The sequence below is a fragment of the Molothrus aeneus genome, chromosome 9 (assembly GCF_037042795.1).
Source record: "Molothrus aeneus isolate 106 chromosome 9, BPBGC_Maene_1.0, whole genome shotgun sequence".
Lineage (NCBI taxonomy): Eukaryota > Metazoa > Chordata > Aves > Passeriformes > Icteridae > Molothrus > Molothrus aeneus.
In genome coordinates, this window is record NC_089654.1 from 29,177,401 (window position 1) to 29,201,340 (window position 23,940).

A 23,940-nucleotide genomic window follows, 5' to 3' on the forward strand; every position below is an offset into this window, starting at 1 on the left:
CAACCAACCAACCAACCAACCAAAACCAGACAACCACCCTCTCACAGATTAAAAACTTACTTTAAATATTATTTTAGAACTTCAAAGAATTCAAGGAGTCCAAGAGTTTCTTTTTTTAAGATGGTGGAATGAAAAGTTTTGATTCACAGCAGCAAGTTTCTCTTGGTCTTTCTTTAGCAGAAACCAGAAGGAGCAATACCTGTCCTCTCTCAGCCAGAGGACTGTGTCCATCAGCACAAGCAGAGATATCCCAAGTGACATTCCTGCCCTGATTTGGGCAGCCCAAGAGTGTCAGGAGGAACCCTCAGCCCCACCTCAAGCTGGACCTGTGACCACAGCAAAAGAAGACACTGCTCTGCCAGCTCCAATCAGTGCCTCACTCGTAATATTTTATTTGTTTTGTTGACTTTTATTGAGAATGAAAAAATAATTTAAAGCAATTATCTGTACAGGGGGGCAGGGGGGTGGTTAGCTGGGTAGAGGATCTGTGACCCCTCCAGACAGGCCAGGGAGGGCTCGAGGGGGTGATTTACAGCTGTCCAAAACCACAATCCCAGCGAGGAGGAGCGGAGGGCCAAGGACAGCTCTGGAGCTCTCACAGGCTCAGAGCACAGGGGCAGGAGGCTCTGCAGGGGCACAGGGGGGCCAGGCTCTGGCCAGACAGACCCTCAAGTGACCTGCAGGGGTGTCTCCAGCATCTCCATGAGAAAGGTGTCAATGGGGGTGTCTCCAATCAGCTTGAAGAAGAAGAGGTGCTCCAGGCACTTCAGCCCGATGGAGCGCAGTGCCGGCAGGCGCAGGAGGAGCTTGGCAAACCTGGGAAAGAGCAGAGTCAGAGGCACAAGGGAGGCACTGCCTGCCCTCTCCCACCTGTTTCCAAACCTGCACCAGCCCAGATTCTCCCCCAAAAATGCTTTGGGGCATTCTCAGACTTAGATTCCCTTAAGCTTTCAATATAAGCATTTGTTGTCTCGTATGGTGGGAATATGTAGCTTTCCAAAATGGAATTCGGCATTTTTTAAACTTAAAAGAAAGCAAACAAAAAAAAAAGATACATCCAGATTTGAACATCTTAACACAACCTGTATCTCCATGGTACCATTTAAATCTACCTTCAAAAACTCCCCAGGCTCCCAGAGGGTGTGCACCCCTCAGCTGCCAGGCACTGCCTCTGGTTTGGAGGCACAGCTGGAAGGGGGTGCAGCTGGCAGCCTGTTCCCTGTTCCCCCTGCCCAGAGCCCACTGGCAGTGTCTGTGGTGACAGCCAGAGCCCACTGGCAGTGTCTGTGGCGACAGCCAGAGCCAAGACCAGCAGAAGATCCCGCCGGCACCAATCCGGCTGCCGGTGCTTCAAGAGCTCGGCCAGCAGAGGGTAGGATTGGATTGGAAAGCAACAGAATTCCATCTCCACGGCACCCTCAGGGCTGGGGATTTGGGCAGTGCTGCTCAGGCAGAGCCAGCACAGCCAGGCTCCTCTCTGCAGGGTGGGCATCCCGCTGCCCTGCCGGGGGCACTCACCGCCCTGGCTGCTCGGGGTACTTCTGCTTCGTGTAGGCTTCCAGCGTGGCATAGACCTTCTCCCGCAGAGATTCCACTTCTGAGGGGCTGGACAAACCCTTGGCATCTGGTCAGGGGAGGAAATACAGGTGGGGAAAGGATCTCTGCAGAGGGGGTCCTTGCACTGTGTGCACGGGCAGGAGAGGACTGGGACAAATGTTGGTCTGCTGGGAGCTGTCCCTGCCCATTGCAGGGGGGTGGAATGATATGATCCTCAAGGAACCTTCCAACCCAAAGCATGAAATCTGTCTGCAGCCTTGATGTTCACTGTCACAGTGCCCTGCTGTGGCCCAGAGGGAGTGCTTGTCACCTGGGACTGTCCCCAGCCTCGGGCTTACCTGGGTTAAACAGGACAATGGCTCGCAGGCACCCCAGCTCCGACTTATCCATCTGCATGTCTTTCATTTTGGACACCAGCTCTGTCAAAACCCTGCATGTGGGGAACATGGGTGAGCAGACAATCAGAGACCAGTTTCTCCACTGAAAATAGGCACTGGGAATACCCTCAATTCTTCTCTGCAGGAAGAGAGGCATCTTTGAGGCACAGCCATGCCCCACGCTGCTGTTCTACAAGTGCATCAGCAACATCCTGAGCATCAAATTTGCTCCTGTTCTCGCTTTGTTCAGCACACAGCACTCCCAATTTGCACTCACTCAAGGAAAACCACATGGGTTTTCTCCACTTTTCGCTGTGTGGTGCAAAACATGGGCACTGTCCTTACATGTGCCAGGTATGAAGGAGTGGTGAGGCAGTGTCCTGCCAGGCAGGGAGCAGGCATGGCAGGGACAATATGCATGCACTTGTTACACAAGCAAGTTGGGGTTGAAGGCTTTGCCATCTAAAGTCCTTGGTGAGCAATATTAGGCCTAGATACAGCCACAGCGAACTCTCTAGACAGAAGCATTCCTCCCCCTGCACACCCAACCCAACATCTGCTTCTGCAAATCCCTTCCCACTGTGCTTTCACCCCATTCTTGTTTTTTTTTTAAGTCAGTCAAACATCCCCTGCTCATTCCAAGCTACTTCTGCCCCAAACCACAAAGGCTTTGCTCCAGTTCCCCTTAAGGACATGTTTCCCACTGAGAGGGGAAGGCAGAGCCAGCCTGGCCAGCCCTGCTGGGGGATGGCAGCCACGTACCTGTCAAAGATGGAGCCCACGCCAGCGCTGTGGGCGCTGCTGCGGTGCACATGCAGGCCCGTGGCCAGCAGGATCCCATCCTGCACCGACACAGAGCGATGGGAGAAAGAGGCAATGAGCAGCTCATTCCAGCCTGCAAGCACAGGAGGGCAGGACACGTCAGGCAGTCCAGCCACAAAGCAGTTCCACACAGAGCAGCAGAGCTGGTTTCTCCCTGCTGGCTTTGGATTAAACTCAGGGGAGAGTTGGCACCCCAGGTACCAGCTGCACCCCTTGCAAGAGGTGGGAAATCCTTTGGAAATATTTGGAAAATGCTTGGTGTGATTCTTGGGGTTGTTCTGGGCAGGGCCAGGAGTTGGACTTTGATGATTCTTGCAGGTTCCTTCCAGCTCAGGATATTCTATGATTCAGTGACCCTGACTAGCAGCAAGCAAGGAGCAGAAACTGGCTCAAAGGGAAAACAATTAAAATCACAAAAAAGAAAACGGGGAATATATTTTGGATTTTCTACCTAAAAAACATATTCCTAGCCCTAGCAATTCCAATCTCTGTACAAACAACAGACTCTAGTATCCCATCCACAGCCTCCGCCAACCTCTCATCATGTCTCAGAATGGGACATGCAGGAATGGATTGGCTCAGGATTGCACATTCACCACCCAGCCTAGCTGGCTCTCACACAGCCCAGAGAAGGGACAGGGGCAGCAGGGACAGCCCCAGGTGGGGGACACTACCTGCCCGGAGGAGAATGACTTGGTCTTCCAGCGTCAGGTCGGAGAAGTGGGGGATGCGCTTGGCCCACTCGACCAGAGTGAAGAGCTGCTTGTCAGCAGCATGGCAGATGTTGGTGACAGGGTCATTCGTCTAACAGAGAGGGGTACCAAAAGGAAAAGAGCAGAGGAAAAGAGGAGAATTCATCAATGGAAAGTCTTTGATAATCACAATGGAGTCACCCAAACTAACAATAATCTCAGGTGGGTGCTGTTGGGAAGAGCAGGTATTTGTTACCACTGTCCCCTCTGCAGCCAGCCAAGTCAGCTTGATGCCTTGGAGTGACCACCTAGAACAGAGGCTAGACCAGATTAAGAGGATAAAAGCAAGTATTTATTGAAGGTCTTCAATAGGCACACCTTGGGCAGTCAAAAGAGGGGCTACACCCAAGATGGACAATGCTAAGTTTTTCCAACAATTATAAGTTTGGTCCATTTCCATATCAGGGGTTAATCCTCCAATTACAGCTTCACGTAATGAAGTCATATTCCCTCAGTTTGCTTTCCCCCATTTCACTTTTGTTTACACTCTTTGGGCCCTGAGGCAGTAGGATGTCTTTGAGTTTCAGGCCCAGAGGTGTTGTTTTGTCTGACCAAAATGTGAAGACAGTAGCTGACACTCTCTATGGAATTTAGAGTTATACACTAAAGCAGTATAGGATTTGAAAAATATAAAAGCTTAATCCTAAGGCATCAAGCTGGTTGCTAGACTCTTCTGTTTGCTTGTTACCCCTTTGCAAAGCAAGTCCCTTGTGGCTGGCTCCAGTCCTGCTCCCCAGGGCATATCCAAAAGCCAGGGAGCAGCTCCTGAACAGGCATGAGCACCAGTTCCATCCAAACCAGTAAAACCACAGCAGTAAACCTGCTGTGTTCAGCTCCACCCCAGCCAGGGGCAGACAAGAAGTGTTCAGGGCTATGCACACGTGAAAGCCAGCACAGGGCTCAGGCTCTCCAGCATCCAGATTCCTCATTGAAACTAAAAAAAGACTGGGGAAAAAATGCTTGGAAAATAACATATAGTTGTCATTCAGATTATCTCCAAAAGAGAAACTGTTGGTGATTTTTAGGTGCAGTGGAGCAAAACCCCCTTGGTACAATGCTTGTTGTTCACATGGTGCTTATCTGCTCAAATCCCAGCTCCGACCTCTGGCTGCAGGTGCTGCCAGGGGCTCTTACCGAGCTCTCAGTGCCCATGTCACTGTAGGCCTCTGTTTTGGGCTCCACTGCCAGCTCAGCTTCCAGGATCCTCTCCACGGGCATGTCCTCACTGCCACTGCTCGTGGACTCGGCCTCGGTCTCACTGCGCTCCCTGCTCCTCTGCCTCTCCTCCTGCACAGCTGTGGGACACAAACACGGCTCTCTACAGCCACAGCAACGCTCACCTGCTCACAGGGGGTCCCCACAGGTGGGATTATGGAAACCCCCTCAAGCAGGGGACAACAGAAAATAAATGGGGGTGGCATTCACATTCTCTGAAAAAATTCCTTCACCCAGGGTTTTGCTCCTGGGAAGCTGAAAGGCAGCGAGAGTGGCCTCAGAGAAAAGGGAAACTATTCTTATCTCATTTGCTTCTCCTGTGTTGTGCTGGTGTGGAATGTGTTTGGAGATTGTTTACCCACAGGTGATTGTTCCATTGGATTCTGCTGTGAGTTGTTCTCATTCTTTGGCCAATCAGGGCCAAGCTGTGTCAGGACTCTGGAGAGAGTCAGGAGTTTTCATTATTATCTTTTTAGCATTCTGTAAGTATCCTTTCTGTATTCTTTATAGTATAGTATAATATTCTTTAATAAAATATAGTATAATAAAGTAATAAATTAGCCTTCTGAGAGCATGGAGTCAGATGCATCATTCTCTCCCCTCATCAGTGGACCTGCATTTTACAATAAATGGGTATTTCAGATGTTCACCCATTAAAATGGCTTCTCCCACATCAAGAACTCTGAGGTTGCTGCAGACCAGTAGCCTCCAAATTTGACCAAAGATTGTGATTTCCAAAGTATGAAGCTCCAGAACAGAGGGAAGAGGAGTTGATGCCTCCAGGTGGCAGCCTGGGCTCGGCTGTCACTGGGTGCTGGAGGAGGCAGCACTCACAGCACTCTTGCACTCACAGGCTTTTTGTGCTCTCAGCATGCTTCCAACAGTCCCAGTATGTTTTCAACAATCCCACAGCAGCCAGAGCATCCAGCAGCAGGGCTAGACAGTCCCAAACCCCCAGCTGGATTCACACCTGCTGCTTGTCTCATTCCTGAGCAAAATCCTACCCAGTCTGGCCCAGCCCTGGCATCACCTCTCCCACTAGAAAGTTCCTCCTACATCAGTACCCCAACACCTTCACTCCCTTCACCCCTCTTTGTATGTTTTCTAAAGAAGGCACAGAGTCATGACATTCTCTCCAAAGCTCAGTTTTTAACTACCAAAGCTGCAGTGTGTGTAAGACAGGCCAGTGTAGGACCTGTGTACCTTGTGTGCAACAAAAGTCCTGGGTACACTTTTTATTTTATGAAATCCCAAAGGGAAATACAACAATCCTGCTTAAGAACTGACCAGCAGGCATTATATTTGTTTAGTTCACTGCTGGGGTGAAGTGGCAGCACCCAAGGAGATGGATCAGTGGGGCATCCAGCCTGGTGCTTGTGAGGGAGGGCAACACAGGACACAAGTATCTGCCAGCCTGCTGGGGGGAACATTTGTGCTCTTCAGAGCAATGGACAGGAAAAGCCATGCAAGTGTTTCTGAAGTCACCAAAGTCTTAGTGGAAGAAAGAACATGGCAAGGAAATATCAGTCCCATCGCTCAGCCCCTGAACTCAAGCTGCACTCTGTCCCCAGTTTCTGCAGCTCCCAAAAAGCCCCTGTGATTGCTGCAGCCAAACTCCCACAGGATCCACCAAGATCCTGGGGTTTAAATTTTCACTCTCTGCAAAAGGAAGTTGTGCTAACACCCTGGTTCTCTGGACCACTTTGCACCTGGCTGGAAGAGGGAGCTATGCCTGGGATTAAGTTTTTGATTCCAGCCTGGCATTGTGCAGTCCCCTGCTGCCCTGTGAGGCTGAGGCAGCACAGCTTTGGTGATGCTGCAGGATGAGGATCAGCTCATGACCAGTGTTACAGCTACTTCCCTGGGCAGCTCTGTTACTTTATCTTAGAAAAAAGGAGCTTAAATGCTGTGTTGGTTGTCACTTCCTGACCTTGCATCTGTTAGGATAATTTGGGAGACAATCCAGCTCAGCAGGTGAATGGAAATAACAGAGGGGAAATGACAGAGAACTATAAAATGAGAGATAGAAATAAATCATTCACCCTTATCCTCCAGTACAAGAATTAGGTGGTGACAAATGAAGTCAGCAAATTAAAAACAAAAAAATGGAAGCTGCTCTTCACAAAGGAGGCAAGAAGTCTGCAGGACCCCTCACTGCTGGGTCCCAGCAGAGGTTTAAAGGTTTCCAAAGGGTCCAAGCCATTAAGAGTCACTAACTAGAGGCAAGGTTGGGTCAGAATCAGTTAAAAGCTTTGATACTCACCAGTGTGTGTGATTAGGTGAGAAGAAAAATACACTGTAACAGCTTCCCCATCAATCTCTTCCCTTATTGGCCTTTATTAGGAAAAAAGTCTTCACAGAAGGAAGAATTTTTTGCACCCTGTCCAACATGGGAACAGGCTGCTCAGGGAGGTGGCTGAGTCACCATCCCAGAGGTATTTAAAGGACAGGTAGATGTGGCACTTAGGGACAGGGTTTAGTGGTGCAATCTGCATTGATGGGCCAATGGTTCCACTTGATCTTAAAACTCTTTTCCAACCTAAACCACGATTCTCATTTCCTTTGTGTAATGAGGTCCAAAACCCCCTGATGCCCTCAGTGGGGGCTTTTGGAATGCACCAGCCTTGGAGGGCCACGAAGAGCCTGATTTATCCTAATGAAGGGAGGAAAATGTCTCCAATGCCATTGCTCCAAGCAGCCCTACCTTCCCTCTTCATCCCCATGGCGAGGCACTTCTGGTAGCGGCAGTACTGGCAGCGGTTGCGCTGGCGCTTGTCGATCAGGCAGTCCTTGTTATCCCGGCAGGTGTAGATCAGATCCTTCCTGATGGTCCTCTTGAAGAAGCCTTTGCAGCCCTCACAGCTGTACACCCCATAGTGCTTCCCTGGGGAGGCAAAGGAATGGCTGGGCAGGCAGGTTTTGGCCTTTCCTTCCAGCATGGAGGAGCTCAAAGCAAATCCAAAGGTGGAAAAACTGCAGGCTATCACCTTGGCAGGCCTGAACTGGCTTCAGTTGAGTCTTAGCAGCAGCAGTCAAACCACAGGACCACTGTTTTCCTGGAATAAGGAGGGGCTGCATGCCAGTGGAGTGATGTGGAGCATCTGAGCTGCACAACAGCTACAGGCAGCAAAAGGGGTGCACTGATATGGAGAGGGCTTGCAAGGCTCACTGGGGTATGACAGAAAACCCAGACACAGCCAGAGCCCAGCTGACACAAAGCACAGGGAGATGGGAACACAGAGATTTTGGTAGATTTAGCTTTGGTAAACAGGGACAGAAGGTAAAATGAGGTTACACACACGAGGGAGAAGAGCACAGTGTTTAGGTTTGCTCACTTTTGGGCACTAATCTGCAACACAGCCAGCCAGGCCCAGCCATGAGCTTGCCATGGCAGTGTGGCCCCAGCAGCCTCCACACTGCTCAGTGCTGCACAGGAGCACCAGGAGAGTTCTCACTGCACAAAGCCTTCCCCAAGAGAGAAAGCCTCCTACCTGAGGACCTGTCCCCACAGATGGCACAGATGTGTTTGGCTAGGGATCCTGGGCTTGTGGATGGATAATTCATGTTCCCTATCCCTGGGAGACCCGGCAAGGGCTTGACATCCTCCGAGCTGCTGACATTGTTCAGGACATTGAGCTGCAGAAACCACAAGACAGGTTAGAGAGGAGAGACTCACATCTCAGTGAAACCATCCCCAAATGGAGCTGACCCTTCCCTTGCTGCTCCTGCCAGGCTTGTCCCACAAGCTTTTCCCCATGGGGCTGCCCTGGGCAGATAGACATCCCTGCTGAATCCAGCAGGAGGGGTTTAAGCAGGCACTAAAGTAGACACTGCCTGATGTTGTAACCAAAGCCAGGACTAAGCAGAGCTGGAAAAGGGCAGGCACTAACCTCAGCTGCTCAGTTACAGCCTCCAAGCCATGAGGCTGGTGGGATCCTGGCTGCTTCATTAGAGGATGCTGATTGCTGGCTGCTGGCAGCCACAAGCACTAACAGGTTAGTAAAGCAGAGCTCTGCAGACAGGTGATTTGTTACAATCAAACCTGCACTGCTGCATGCCTAGGGAAGCTGTAATGGTGCTTAAAAAAGAAAAAATAAATAAAAATTAGTGGGTTATCTACCCTGATTCATAGTATCTGCATATACACATGAACACATGGCCATTTGGTGACTCTCTGGGACTTAGGTTCCCAAACACTATCACAGATGGCAGATTTGGTGTTACCAGATTATTAAAACAAACAAACAAACAAACAAACAAACAAACAAACAAAAGAGATCAGGCTGAGCATCTAAAAATCAGCAGCTGTGAGATGCAGGCAAATGATGCAGAGCCCCTAGCTGAGATCCCCAGGAGCTGCTCCTGGCTGCTGAAGTTAAAGGTTACAAACCCACATTGATTAGAGACCAAAGCCTGACATTGCCCAGGGCTTCCTTTTATTGCTGTTTGCTTTGGAGCCACGTCAGGCAGGGCAGGGAGGGTTAAGGGCCATTGAGCACGTCTTGTCAAAAGCTGTCTGGGCAGAGCAATCTCTCTCCAAGCCCACCATCCACCACCAAATCACCTTCCCCACTGCTGTGGGTTGAGGGCTGGGGATGGCTGTTCCATCCCTGGGTTTGTATGGAACAGTTGTACCAATTTATCAGCTCAAAGAAGGCAGAAGCAGGCATAGAAAACAATGGTTTGGATGAAGACCCAGCTCAAGCCTTCATTACAATCTGTGTAACATTTAAAACAGTAGATTTCATGCATGTTGCTGAAAGTTCTCCATTTGCTCCAAGAAACTGTACATTTCTCACAAAAAAAAGTGGTAATTTCCACAGTAAATTTCAGTAAAGAACAAGGGTTCATCCCATTTGAATTTTTGGACTTGTCATTAGAAAAATAAAAAAGGTGAAGCTTGTTCTTATCTTTCCTCACTGCTATCCCTTCCTTTTCAAAGCTTCAAAGGTTTAATAACATGGAAAATAAAAATTATCCAGCAAAAATCAGGAGCCAAGTTGTTTTGCTCCACTAGGACATATAAGTGTATTGGGAAAAATTGCCCAGAGGAACAGAGGTTTGATCTCCCCAGCAGAGACTCAAACCAGGCACTGGCAACTGTAAATCCTTATGCTTCAAAATCCAGGCTAAGGAAAGGAGAAATAAACCCCTTCCTCCCCACAAGTGTCCATCATCTTGGCAAAATGCTGAGCCAGGAGGAACTTTTTATGGTTTAAAATGTTACTCAGAACTCGGGTACCACCTTTTCTTCCTCCCTGTCTACACTTTGAAAGAATAAAAGGGAGAGAGGGTACAGGGGAGGGGGACACACAGGGCAGTTTTATCCATCAGTGTCCTTAGAGCTTGACTCTTGCAGGTGAAGTGCAATCATGGATGGTATCTGGGACAACTGCTTGAACCCAAATCCATTAGCTGCCTCCCTGCTGAATCCCCAGGGCCCAGCTGTCTCCTTGCATTAGAGGCAACACAAATGGAACCTTCTCCTCAGATCTGGGAACTTGGCACAGGGCCCAGGCTGGGGAAACCACTTCCCAGAGCATCCCCAGTCCCAAAGGAAAGGCTTCCAACCAGCCAGTGCTGCCACAATTTCCTGTCCAACCCTCCTGTCCTCGATGTCAGGGGCACAAATACCATCAGATCCATGGGGAACAGCTGGGTGCTGCAAGGGGAGGAGGGATCCTCCAGCATTCCCACTGCTGACAGCTGAGGCCCACACAGGAGTTGAAGATGCTGGGGAAAGGTAAGCCAAACCTCATCCTCTTTCAGAGCTCTTCAGCTCATGCCATCCTCTCCCAGCCTTCCAGGCACTATGAAGAGGTTCAGGCATTCCAAGGAGTAGCAGCAGGGTATGGGACAGAGAACCAGGGACCACCTCCTTGCTTTTTCCTCAGCAGGAGCCATGAGGCTTCTGAGCACTTCCCACCTTCAGGTCCCACTAATAAAACACAAAATCTCACTCCTAAGAGGCAGAATTTTCACTTACATCTGGATGCCCAGAACATTTCAGCTCTCTGTCAAGATGCCACACTGCCACCAGAAATGCAGGAGGCAGTGCCAGGCTTTTGGAGCAGCATGTCTCCATCCCACAGAGCCACCCTGGGAGGCTCCCAGCCCTCCCATGGCTCTGGGGAGGCACCAGCCCTAACACCTGTCTGGAAAGGAAACCTCAGCACCCACGTGAGCACAGGCAGTAAGGATGGGAGTGCTTCATTTTGCTTCAGGCCAAGCTGATATGCCAGCCACAGTAGGTGGCTGGCATTTAGCATTAACATTTGTCTCTCCCTAGAAAGTCTGTCTCCTTTCCAGATAACCGAATGAAGCAGATATCCTTTTGCAGGAGGAAGGGCAATGTTTCACATGCTGCAGCCCTTGGCTATCCTGTTTCCATGTACAGTAATTATACACTGCAGCAGAGGGGAGCTGGACTGCACCCACAGCAAGAACAAAACTGGAAATTAGCTCTCTTCCCTCATTCTGTGTTGGAACCCAGGACATTGCTCTGGCTGCCCTGGGTGATTCCAGACCCTGGCAAGGGGCTCAGAGACCTTGGCACAGAGTCAAAAACACCTGTGCCTTTGATTTTAGCCCATGGAAACAATTACCAACTTTGTTGAAGATTTACAAGGCACAAGAGTTTGAGTAGAATGATAGTGAATTTGTCAGAGGGTGAAAATGTAGAATTTGGGGATTTAGAATGGGGGTTCAAGAGGCAAGATGGAAGAATCTGGGCGTGTCCTGTCCTTCTTCTTCTTCTTTTTCTCCTTCTTGTCCTCCATCTTCTGCTGTGATGGTAAGACTTTTGGATTGGTTTAGAGTAGAGACAGACTGTCTAACATAGATGATAGGTATTGGAAAATTATTGTAAATAAAGTACATGTAGTTCTTAGTATAAAAACTAAGTATAAAAAGTATAAAAAGTTAACATCCCAAGGGCAGTCAGTGTGCCACAACTGGACAGATCTCAGCAGGTCAGAGAAAGAATGTAACAGATAAGAGAAAATAAACAACCTTGAAAAGCAGAACCAAAGACTTTCTAATACCTCGAGAGCCATTTCAACCACAGAAACCCAAGAATCCTGTAGGGTATTTTAAAACTGGTGTGGCCTGCGTGTCTGTGCAAGGCTGATTAATGCAGATTCACGTGCTAGAAAATATTCTTTCCAGCTGAGGTCTGAATGGCCAAACTCCCCACCACCCAACCCTCTCCCTCAACTTTTGGGACTTCACCCATCCTGAACACCGAACTGTAGCAAGGAAAGCATCGCATCCCCACCTGTGGGCTGGCGTGTGCCACGAAATTCACGCCAGGGGCGGAGGACAGAGCGACGGGGTGCGAGCCCAGGGAGGAGGTGATGACCCTGTAGGGCGAGCCCAGGGCGCTCATGGGCGCCGGCAGCGCCCGCGCCACGCTCCCGGGGGGCTCCAGGAAGCTGGGGGGCCCCTCCACCACCGGGCTCCCCGTGGAGAGCCCCGAGGACAGGCTCACCGACGTGGAGCTGGCGTGCACCGGGGAATCTGCAGGGAGAAACGGAGAGATGGAGTGAAACAGCCACCGGCTGCCCAGCCTTGTTGTTGTCATCATCAGATTTCCTGGGAAAATCCCTGCGCTGGGATTTCTTCTCCTGGGAAGCTGAGGAGCCTCAGAGAAAAAGGCAAACAATAGTTATCTGATTTGCTTCTCCTGTGTTTTGCTGCTTTGGAATGTGATTGGAGATTGTTTATCCAACAGGTGATTGTTTCATTGGTTTCATGTGAATTGTTTTGACTTAATGACCAATCATGGTCTAGCTGTGTTGGGACTCTGGAAGAGATCACAAGTTTTTCATTATTATTTTCTAGCCTTCTGTAAGTATCCTTTCTCTATTTTTTTAGTATAGTTTTAGTATAGCATTCTTTAATATAATATAGATCATAAAATAATAAATTAGCCTTAACATGGAGTCAAATTCATCATTTCCTTCCTGCCACAGGGGACCAATATACCACAGGTTGTGTCAGCTTAAAATGCCAGCCCAGCCTCAAAACCAAGCAGCAAAGCACACTGTAAAGAGAAAAGAACAAAATGTTGGTTATAGTACAGGAAAGTCAGTTATATACTGTTGGAACACTGGTTACTGAGGATTTGAGACTTTCTGTGCTGACTCCCCAAGAAAATACTACATTTAACCTGAGACCACAGAGAAGACTTCCAAAATTAAATGATTAAAACTAAGATTATGAGTGTGTAGTTTGAATAGAAGTGTGTAATATCACATAGTAGAAAACTTGGAGTTTAAAGTTTTAGAATATAGAATATATATAATATATATATAATATATTATATATATTATATATAATAATATATAATATAATTATATATAATATATTATATATAATTATATATAATATAATATATATAATTTTTTAATATAGAATATATAAAACAAGAAGCTTTAGAGTAAAAAATAGTCCTTCTCCTTTACCTTCTTCTTCATGAGTTTGAGCAGTATTTTATTATATATATTGTAATATATATTTAATAATAATAATAATATTTTTAAATATAGATATATATAAAAAATTAAACATCTGCATTGCGAGTCACGGGTAATTAGTTATTGAGTTAAAAGTACAAATAATTGTCATTTCTTAATTAGACAGTTTATCCTTAAAAGGCTTTGTAGAGAAAGAAATACAACTCCATGTTTAGCTTGTTAGAGTGAAGTGCTGTAAAACTCACAGTTTTTGAGATTATAATATAAATAAGAACTAAAAAACATTTGAGTTGAAACAAGAAATACCATCTCACACATTTGATCCCCACCTTGGCAGAAGAAAGAAACGAAAGAATCCGCAATATACAGCAACAAAAATTATTGTGGAGATAATGCTTAATAACAAAATACTCCTTTTCCACTTCAGTGCCTCAGCAGACTTGGAGGAAGGCACCACTGCCTGCCTGCCTCAGGCTGATTTTCAGTTTGCTCTGAACTCTTCCTTGAGGTCCCATTTCTTTTGTCCAAGCCAGCTCTAGGGACAGCACACTTCTGAAACTCTGAAATCCTCACCAGCCAGCCTGGAAACTCTGAATGTTCCACAAGTCTTATGATGAAGCATTCCTGCTCCTTGAGGTGGCTCTGGCCTTGTGCTCCCATGGCTCAGTTTTCCCCCTCCCCACCCACTGTGTCTCCACTGTGCCTTTTCCCATGTTCACTCCCAAAGCTGGGTGCCAGCATCTTCCATAGCAGCTGGAGCAAGCCAGGAATGCCTCATGACACGCTTGCAATGCAAGTTTCAGGGCAAGGCAGCCCCAAAACAATTTGTCCTTTACTTTTCCTCATCTGTACAATCAGAGCAGAGACTTTGGCCACGCAGAAGTGCCAGGGCACCCTCACAGCTACAAGGACAGAGAGTTTCCTCCCTCCACGCTGAAGAGCTGCAGCGCACATCACCAAGCTGAGCCACACAAGATCAGTCTGCCCTGAACCCTGCTGAGGAAGAGGTGGTGTAAAAAACAATATAACCCTGATCATTGCCACTTCAGGGCAGACTCTGAGGCTGAACAGCTCAGCCAAGGCCTAAATACTGTCTTCTGTAGGACCATACTCAAATATTCAGTCATCAAATGCCCACTAGTCCCAATGGGTCATGCATCTAGGTGCATTTTAAGGATTTCCATGACCTTTTCTCCCTCCCTTAGAATTTACCAGCCCTAGTTAGCATTAGCTGTCATTAACATTTCTGTGAACCATTATTTCTCTGTTGGTTTTTCAACACAGGAGATGATTCCCTGGAGTAGCAAGGCAAAGATGTTGTGTGGGAAGGTCACACAGCTGCTTTTTCATGGCTGGCACAGAGGATACATTCTCCCCTTGCATTTGCAAGTAAGGCAGCGCTTGGGTGTTTTGTTTGTTTGTGGTTTTTTCCCTCTTTTTAACATTACTGCAAAGTTATTTACGTGACAGTGTTTGTTATTCTACCTGAAGTAACAATCAAATCTGATTCAAAGGGAAGATGCACAATAAAGACGGGAAAAGGTCAGCTTGCTGAATAACATTAAAGACATTTGTCAGAGTCAAGGAGGACTCCATCCACCGTTATCAACCCGCTTCAGACTTAATTCTGCTGAGGGAGGGGGAGAAAAGGTCTTTGTCAATTCTTGCTTTGGCTTTTTGGATCAATTCTCCCGGTGGGAAAGCGATGTGCAGCAGGAGGAAGCCGGCTCAATGACAACAGCAGAAGCCTCAGAGGCAGCGAGGCGCTCTGGAGGCAGGAGCAGGGCTCTGCCTGCTGCCACAGAGTCACCCCACATCCCCCTGCCACCAACAGGGAGACACGCACAGCCTGTTTTCTGCTAGCAGACAGCAAAATCCCTGCCTTGGAATGGATCCCAAGTGCTCCAGTCCTTCATCCCAGGGACAGAGTGCCTTTAGCACTGGGCAGAAGCTGTGCTGTTTGTCTGGACCCTCCCTTACCTAAGCAAGCACTCAGCTCACACAGGCACCTCAGATGTTTCTTGGGGCTTAAAAGGACCATCCTGACTCGGGCCATTATCAGCTTCAGAGAAAATCAAATGCATTTTTCATCACCTGTGGTACCACAACATGCAGTCCTCCCCAGCAGCTGCAGCACAGACCTAGAAAGAATTTGCTTTTACGCCTCTTTAAATAACTAGGTAAACAACATTGCCTTTGAGGATTCCTCAGCTTGGAAAATAAGTCATTGCAGGGGATCCTGGGCAGAGATCTATCACACTAGGAGAGCTGAGCAGGAAGAATGATTCTTCATCCTTTTCCATTAACACAGAAAAGGGCATATTTTGAAAGTATCATGCAGAAGATTTAAACCAATAAGGAAAGACACCCAGGAGAGTTAACTGTTTGCTTTTATGCCAGACCTTTCAGGAGTGCTGTCTCTGCCAAGTTTCTCCATTAGAGAGGCTCCAGCCTGCACAAGGACCCAGAGCAAGGCTTTCCCACCAGGAGGCTGCTGGCCAGTCCAAGCCCCACCGTGGGCTGTGACCCTGCCAAGGGGAAAATGTTTCAGGGCTGTGCCCAGGGGGATCCCCTAGACCCCAGGATGGGATCAAAGGTCAAAGCCAGGAAGCCTGGAGGGTTTTACCCTGTTACACCTCTGTTATCCCAGCAATGAGATACCAAAGAGGAAGTGTGAATGCACAAAGGAGTGTTTGCTGGTGGAGATAGAAGAATAAATGAAAATACCTACTGGAGAGCACAGAGGTGTAAAGCCAGGCTTTGCCAGGACCTGATGACACAAACCAGAGTTAACATGCTTGTTCTTACAGTGTCTGGCTACACTGTCCTGCCAAGGCTCTGACAAACCCTTGGTCAAATCCAGCAGTGTTATTTTCCATTTACCAAACAACAACTTAATACATCTGTTACAAATTGGAATAAAGCCCCCATCTAGAAAAGCACAACAATGATGACAAAAAGCCCACAAACAACAAAAAACTTTGACTTCCAGTCCCTTTCTGGGATAAGTCTGCTAAGTCATCCACCACAGGAGCAGAAGAAATGCATTCTCCTGCACCTGGGGAAAATCCTCCTCTCAGCTTCTCATTTTCAGGCTAGAGTGCTCAGAGAGGGATATAAGAAATGAGTGTTAGCAGACTATCAGCTTGTGAGAGGAGCAATTTTCATGGCTGAAAGGTGTGCAGGAAGAGCCAAGCCAAAGCATCCTTGACCCTGGGGTTAATTATTCGCTCAGCTGAATACACTCAAACTTGTTTCAGTTCAAAGAAGCCAGGGAGGTTTGGACTGTGCAAAGAGCCAAGTTTTGAAAGAAAATAATTAAATTAAATGACTTGCAAGAATATACTGATGGTCTGTGTCCCATATCTCCCAGCAGAACCCAGAAAGGTCTTGGGTTCACTGGGATGGAATGGCTTTAGTGCAGGTATTTTCTCTCATCATCTGGGAGACAGACAAATGCCAGTGGAACAGGGCTAGATGTTAGGGAAGATGAAACAGGAAAGCCTTACAAATATGATTGCTTGGCAAAAGATTTTGAGAATATAGAAACTCTAAGTGAGATTGAAATGAAAGCAAGCTTTGAGATTCCTCAGTTACTGAACAACTGGAAAACAATGGCATGGCCAGCTGAAGGTGATCCCCTTCTGATGAAACAACACCCTCTGCTTGCAGACAGCTCCAAGGGGCAGAGCAGACCCTGCTGGCTTGGCAGAAGGGGTCCAAAGAGGAGTTTTAGGGTTTAAAATGTAAAACAGTATGGTAATGTAATGATTCTTACAGGCTGTATGTAAATGCTATAGGATTTGTATCTCGTATTAGATTGGTTAGTGAGAACTAGAATATTCAGCACAGAAGATTTATGGTATTGCAAGGGGAACTTCACTCTCTTTTACTCTTTTGCTCTCTCTCATCCTCTTTACCACGCTCTTGCCTTCTCTCTCTTTACTTTTCTGGGGCCTGCTCTGAGCTGTGGCTGGCAGCTCCCAGCAGGGCCCTGCACCCAGGCCCTTTGCAATAACCCACAAGTTCCAGACCTGGCTGCAGAGATCTCTGCTCTCCATCCATCCTGACCATCCTACCACCATCGCTCCTGCAGCTGGGGAGGAGCTGCTCCGGAGCAGGGAAGCAGCTGTGGGATGGAGCAGGGTGGGCTGGGGAGCCAGGAGTCAGTCCTGCAGCCAGCCCCAGCCAGCCACCCCCGCTGCACGGGGCACAGGTGACATTTACCCAGGCCTGCAGTGTCCATCAGGTAATGCAAGGTGACAGCAGGGACGGGGACGCCCCGAGCACAGGGCACCAACCACGCTGGCCATGTCCCCACACAGCTGGGGAAGGCCAGCTGGGACCTGCACTGAGCATCAGGGCTGGCTGCTGCTTTTCACCACCCACTCTGCATTCACCATTGGCTTGTTTCTGATCCACAAGTGGGGCTGTTTGTCCTTCTTCCCTGTTCTCTTCTCCAAATTAATGCCTGGACAGGTATGTCACCATCATATTTTCTGAAAAATCTCTTTGCCCAGGATTTTCTCCTGGGAAGCTGAGAAGCCTCAGAGAAAAAGGAAAACAAATTCTTATCTCATTTTCTTCTCCTGTGTTGTGCTCACATGTTGAATGTGTTTGGAGATTGTTTCGTTGGTTTCATGTGAATTGTTTTGACTTATTGGCCAATTACAGTCAAGCTGTGTCGAGCCACGAGTTTTCATTATTATCTTTTTAGCCTTCTGTAAGTATCCTTTCTGTAGTCTTTAGTACAGTATTCTTTTCTATAACATAGTATCATAAAATAATAAATTAACCTTCTAAGAACATGGAGTCAGATGCATCATTCCTTCCTGCCACGGGGCACCCCACTAATACAATACAGGGAGTTTCCTGTCCAAGTCCAGGACAGCTCAATTTTGTATTTATTTCTCTCTGGAGGAGCAGGGGAAGGGAGGACAGGAGGATTGTGTGGATTTTCCAGTACTTCTGCTGCAAACATGCACTGCCCAGAGAACCCAGTGCCTCCATCAACTCTCCACAAGCTGCCTTAAACAGAAGCACACGCTCCAGCCTTCTCTTTGAAGGGGGCAAAGCTTAAGAAAGAAGAATTTGGTTCTGGGTGCTTGACTGTTTCGAAGTGGCTCTGCAAATTACAGCATTGTTTGTGGCAGGGAGCAGCTGAAGTACACACACACACACACACAAATACAGTGTCCATATTGTTGCTTCAGCATTCAGAATAAGGATCATATCTAATATCAGTTTAAGCATCTCTGCTGACATCAGGAAAAATAATGAAGAAAGACCCCAAGAAATACTCAGTTCTCTGCATTTTGAAATTACTGCCCTTGAGGACATGAGCAACAGCATTACCCTCACCCACCAGCTACTGAGCAAATACACAAAGCTTTGATACTCCACTCCAACTGTGCTTCATCTTCAACTTTAACAAAATCCTAATCCAGGGATAGGAAACTTGCATGAATGGCCTCATCAATCAGCAGTAGAACACCACCATCTACATCCCAGCAGATGTGTAGGTGTCCAACAGATGCACCTGCAGAGCACAAAAGCTCCAGGTCCACCACACCAACTCTAGACAGCCAGGTCTGGGCTAGCACAGAGAAACTGAATCAAGGTGAGCTTGTGATAAAGGCACTTTGGATGCACCTCTGTGCTCCAAGCACTTCACAGGTGAAGCTGAGGAAGGTGTGGAAACAAAGACTTCTCTTCTGCAGGAGCACACAAGTGATCCCAAATATCTCGGTGAAGGCAGTAGGAAGAGAAGGAACCAGGCTGCAACCAAGAAAACTGTCTTGATTTTCACACAAATAATGGCAGCAAACACCAGCTTCAGCAGTTACACCTGAGCAGAAAGAAGAATCAAAATGCAGAGAGCAGAAACATCCAAGTACTGCACACACTGTCTGTTTAACCACCACAGGCTGCAGGTTTGTTTTGGACAATGCTCCTTCAGCTCTAAAACCCAGCAAAGCCTTGAGAGAAATACCCATGTTCAGCACTGAGGTCTGAGCTCATCTAAGGCCTAAAACAATCCTTGAAGAGCCCTGGCAAGCCTAGAGATGATGATACTCTCAACAGTCACAGTTTCCTTTTTAGTATCAGAGAGAATCAAAAGCTGGAACTCATCAAACAATGAAAAACACTTATGCTCCCAAGGCTTCAGAGAAAAGGTTCACAAACATTTAAAGGTGTGAGCTGCCCTGCCTGACACATGACTTTGCAGATACTTCATCCTCTGCAGATCAGAAAGCACTTAGAAGTGGGAAGAGACAGGCAGAGAAGGGCTGATTTCAGGAGAGGAGCACGAGTGTGCGTGGGAGGTGCAGCCTGGCAAACAGCTCGTCCTTGGGGACGACCTTGAAAGGGAAAATACCTGAAACACTCCTGAAAGTGGCTGCAGTGATGGTAGCAGGATACCCACCATAACTGGAATCCAGCAAAGTTCTGCTGCTGGCACTGCAGAAGTTGTTTTTGTTTAATACACAGAAGATGAACAAAAAAACTCTTCCCTTTCTGGGGATATTTTTAACCATCCAAGCAGATTCCCACAGAAAGTACAAACTGCCCTGCTAATATCCCACAGAAAGGTTAGTGGGTTTGCCTTGCTTTTAAGGTCCAGTGACCTCTGTGTTTCCATCTTCCTGCTCAACTCCATGCCAATAAATAATGCAGCCTTCCCTGAGCACTAAAAATGAGGAGGAAAACTCTCAGGAGCTGTAGTGGCACATATGGGAGCAGGGGTTTCTCCATCAGGGACCTACATTGGGCAGCAGAAAGTTTCCCTCAGCTCTCCAGGTGGTGGGAAGAGCTGCTTCCTCTCTTCTCTGGTAATGCTCCTGTACCTCCCTTGCAAACAGGGGCCATCCAAAACCTGGCCACAAGAAGCTGTGTGTCGTGTCCAAATGTCCTTGGACTTACTAAGCTATTGACCCACTGTCCAACTTCAGTCCAATCAGGCCAAGACCTCAAATAGCATCTGCTGCTGAGCCTGCACCAGGGAAAGACTCCTTTAGCAACTACACATCAAGTAATTAAAACAGAACTGCAAGCCAAATTTACTCACCCTAACAAGGTGTCACATCTCCCTGGTGACCACAGTAACACACAAGAGTTGGATAAAGCTCCTTGTCTCCAAAAAAAAAAGGAAAAAGTCGTTGAATTTGAGGCCTGAAGGGTTTTTCCCATGATTGTTTGATCAGATTTCCCACTTGGCCAGCAGCCACCAGGAATAAACATGTACAAATTCCTACAGTTGTCTTTGAATTTGTGGAGAGGCTACAGGTCCCCAGGAGAACGGATCCCACTGATTGCAAGACCTGTGGTTGCCCCAGGCAACTGAAGGCAGGTGTCTCCTGCTTTAAAAGAAAAATTTTCACAAAATTTAAAGTTTCATTTTCTTAGATACCAGAGTTACCCAGTCACTGGATTTCCTCACACCTTTGCTGGGTCAAAGGACTCTTTTCCATCCTCACATCCACAACTACAGGAATGGACACAGCAAGCCATGACATCCAGGGGAAAAAGCATCCTGCAGGTCACAAAACCTGGGACCATCACATGTGAAAAAGGTGCCAGCCAGCCAGGCAGCAGAGCCAGTCCAGCACAAAGTGGGTTTTCCTCTCCCTATCCCCTAAACGACCTGGCCTAACCCTGCTTTGCCTGGGAGAGCTGACAAGATTGCAGCCGGAGGTGGTGTGGCCACAGGCCAAGTTACATGAGTACCAATAAAAGAGACTTTGTGGAGGAGCCAAGTTAGTTCTTGTCCCCAACCAACGGTGCCAGAGAGTGCCCAGAGAGAGAGGACAGCCAGCACAGCATCTTTCCTTGCCCTGGGAGCTGGGCTCGGGGTGAAATGCATCCTTCTGGAGACTAAAAACACATTTTTATTGCTCCTTTCTTTGCTCCTGTAGCCCAGCACATCCCCTGCTTTAGATGTCTGAGAGTGACTCATCTGAACATTTTCCCTGCTATTCTACAAACTCATCTGTGACACCTTGGAGTCTGATTGTCCTTTTCTCATCACAAATCATGTGCTTATGACCAAGTTGTGGATGTATTTCTCAGACAAATTTGGTGGCGCTATTCAGATGTGTAAGATCAAAATGAGCGTTGCACACCCCATCAAAAACATGCACCTTATTTCTAACCTGAATGCAGATAAAATTAAGGTAAAGCAGATGCAACAGCTACCTGAAAGCAAAGAAAAAGACAGCAAGTAGATGCCTTTTTTTTTGCCATTATGCTGAAATTGAAGCCCAGAATTTCAGAGCTAAAGGAAATCTGAGTGCAAGAAGAACAGCAAAACCTGCATCACCTTAACTTCCCCCTCCAGCAACACCCTGCAATGAATGCTACAAGCTGACAGCTTAGTGTGGACACTGCCCTGGCACCCTGATGTTCCAGGAAGAGTTTCATGGCTTTTCCAAGGATGGGGAGCAGTAAACACCAGGAACACATGGTGGGCCTGATGGAGATGCAGGCTGCCTGCACAGGCTTTGTGGGGAGGACCCAAGGCAGTGGAAGATCCCTTCCACCCGTGGTCATCACCATCTCTCCTCCTCCTCCAAAGCCTGGCTGCCCTCTCACACAGGCTCAAAGCTGTCTGGCCAAAACAGGCACTGCTTTCTCAGCCAGCCAGAATCCCCCTCACCCAAGGAGAGGGAGCTGCCACCTCACCAAGCTGCCACAGGGACATGGAAGCCCTCTGGCTTTGAGGGGAGCGTGGCCAGCAGTGGTAAACTCCATCCAGGGAGCACAAGACAGGACAGAGGGACTGTTTTAAAGCATCCCAAACAAAACTTGGCCAATGCTTTTGCATCTCTGCCAGGCATTCACATACAGAAAACGCCTCTGTTTCCAATACCAAGTTGGAAGCAGGTTAAAACCCCAGTTTAATACTTTAAATGGAAGTTAAGCTCCCAATATACTGAATTGTTAGAGAGCAATCTCTTCACCTTCACTGCTGGAACAGAAATCCCTCTGCTCCTATTACCAATTTCCTCTCCTAGAAATCTCCCAAAGGCTCTGCTGAGTGTTGTGACCCTTGTCCCTACAGGGATCTCTGCCTGGTTCCTATGAAGATCAGCTTGACTGTCACTTTTCTTTTGGTTTGTTGCAAGTTTGTAATAGAAATAAATTAAACACAAATAACACTTTCATTGTTTTGTTCTTATTGCAGCAGTAGGAGAGAGTTCAGCTGAATTTGCTGGGTCCTTAAAACCACCAGTGAGCAATAGATTCTCCCAACGAGCCATCCCCTTTCTGCACAAACAGCCTAAAAAGGTATTTTGGAAAGTCAAGCTATTGTGAAACTCGAGGATAACTTGATGCAATACTTTCCTGGAGTTGGAGAATTACCAGAGGTGAGCATCTGGTGAAAAAGGGAGGGGAAAAAACCCCACACATAGTGGGAACATCCCATGTGCAATGTGATGTCTGCAGGAACTGCTTCTCCAGCAGAGAAATACCAGGCTGATGTACACAGAGCGAATCCTGGAAGCATTTCCCCACCTTGAAGGGCTGGGAACAACTTAAGGAGCTTTCCAGAGGCACCAAGACTTTGCACACACATGCACTTTCTGTTCCATCAGTACTTCCAGCAGTCCATAGTGAGTGCTCCCAGCCCCTCGCAGCCGAGCTCTCCAACCTACAGCTCCTCAGCCCATTCCCCCTGTGTCAGGGCAAGGGGAAAAACCTCAGATAAAACATAAAGAGTGATCCCAAAGTGCATTTCCCGAGAGCAGCCGCGGTTCCTGCAGCCAGGGCTCGCTCTCGGTGGGCACAGGGGTGTCACAGCCTCCTGGGCAGCCTCCCCTGGCTAATCTGACACGGCTCCACACGATTATGGTGGGATCTGTGTCACAAGGGCAGGAGATAGCCCCGCAAAGCAAGGAATTAGCCCTCTTAAGGTTTTCTCGGGAGGTGTTTCAGGTTTGAAAAGTAATTTTTCCCTCCCCTCAAACAAGTTAATAAAAATTAAATTGGAAAGATGCTTACTCGGTTTGATGTTCTTACAATGAAGAGATTCACGCCACCACACACAGACACAAACACGCATTTCCCAAACGATCCGCTAAACTTCAAAGCGGAGCCTGCAGAATTTCAGGCAGCCTGGTGTGGCTGTGCAGAAGTTCACAGCACATAAAACCACAGGACAGCTTCGATCACAAGCACACGGGCACCGCAGGTTACAGCCACATCCCAGCTAGGTTAAACACGTTTTTAAATTCCCTTTACACCCCCCCTTGCCGCCACCGTGGGATCAGTTCCTCCCCCTAACCCAGTAAAAGCAAGTAAAACACTTACTGCCAAAGCCCGCAGGAAACTTAATGAAGTGAGGATAATTCCCATACATGTTTAATCTTCAGTTCATCGCTCGCCTTTCCCGACACAAGTGCCTCCTCTAAACTTCAAAGCCGCCCGGAGCGCAGCCGGGGCCGGGGCATGGCTCTGAGGGGGCTCTCGGAGGGTGCCGGGGCAGCTTCCCCCCGCCGCGGGCCCATCCTCGCCTCACGCCGGCCGCGGCCGCAGCCGGGCCCGGGCCAGCCCCGCGTTCCCCCGCGTTCCCCCGCTCCTCAGCGCCCGCTGCCCTGCTCGGCTGCCTCGGCTCCCCGCGAATTCCCGGCGCTCCGGGCACGCAGCATAATCGCCCGGCGGAGACGCCAATCAATGCACGGCGGCTCCGGTATGGATCGGGAATCGGGAGCAGGGGGAGAGGTTAAGTTGTTCAGGGGA

At 48.1% G+C, this 23,940-nt stretch overlaps 1 protein-coding gene across 1 annotated transcript; it reads right to left on the reverse strand.

The window, feature by feature from the left end:
- Window positions 1–363: 363 nt before the first annotated feature.
- Window positions 364–23,707, reverse strand: RXRG (retinoid X receptor gamma). The gene is made up of 10 exons (XM_066555664.1): window positions 23,512–23,707; window positions 12,000–12,241; window positions 8,215–8,359; window positions 7,428–7,607; window positions 4,643–4,803; window positions 3,431–3,560; window positions 2,697–2,829; window positions 1,896–1,987; window positions 1,519–1,624; window positions 364–816 (listed from the first exon to the last, which is right to left on the reverse strand). Exons 1-10 carry the CDS (start codon window positions 23,558–23,560, stop codon window positions 669–671), a joined length of 1,386 nt encoding a protein of 461 aa, XP_066411761.1. The 5' UTR covers window positions 23,561–23,707; the 3' UTR covers window positions 364–668.
- Between the last annotated feature and the right edge of the window lie 233 nt (window positions 23,708–23,940).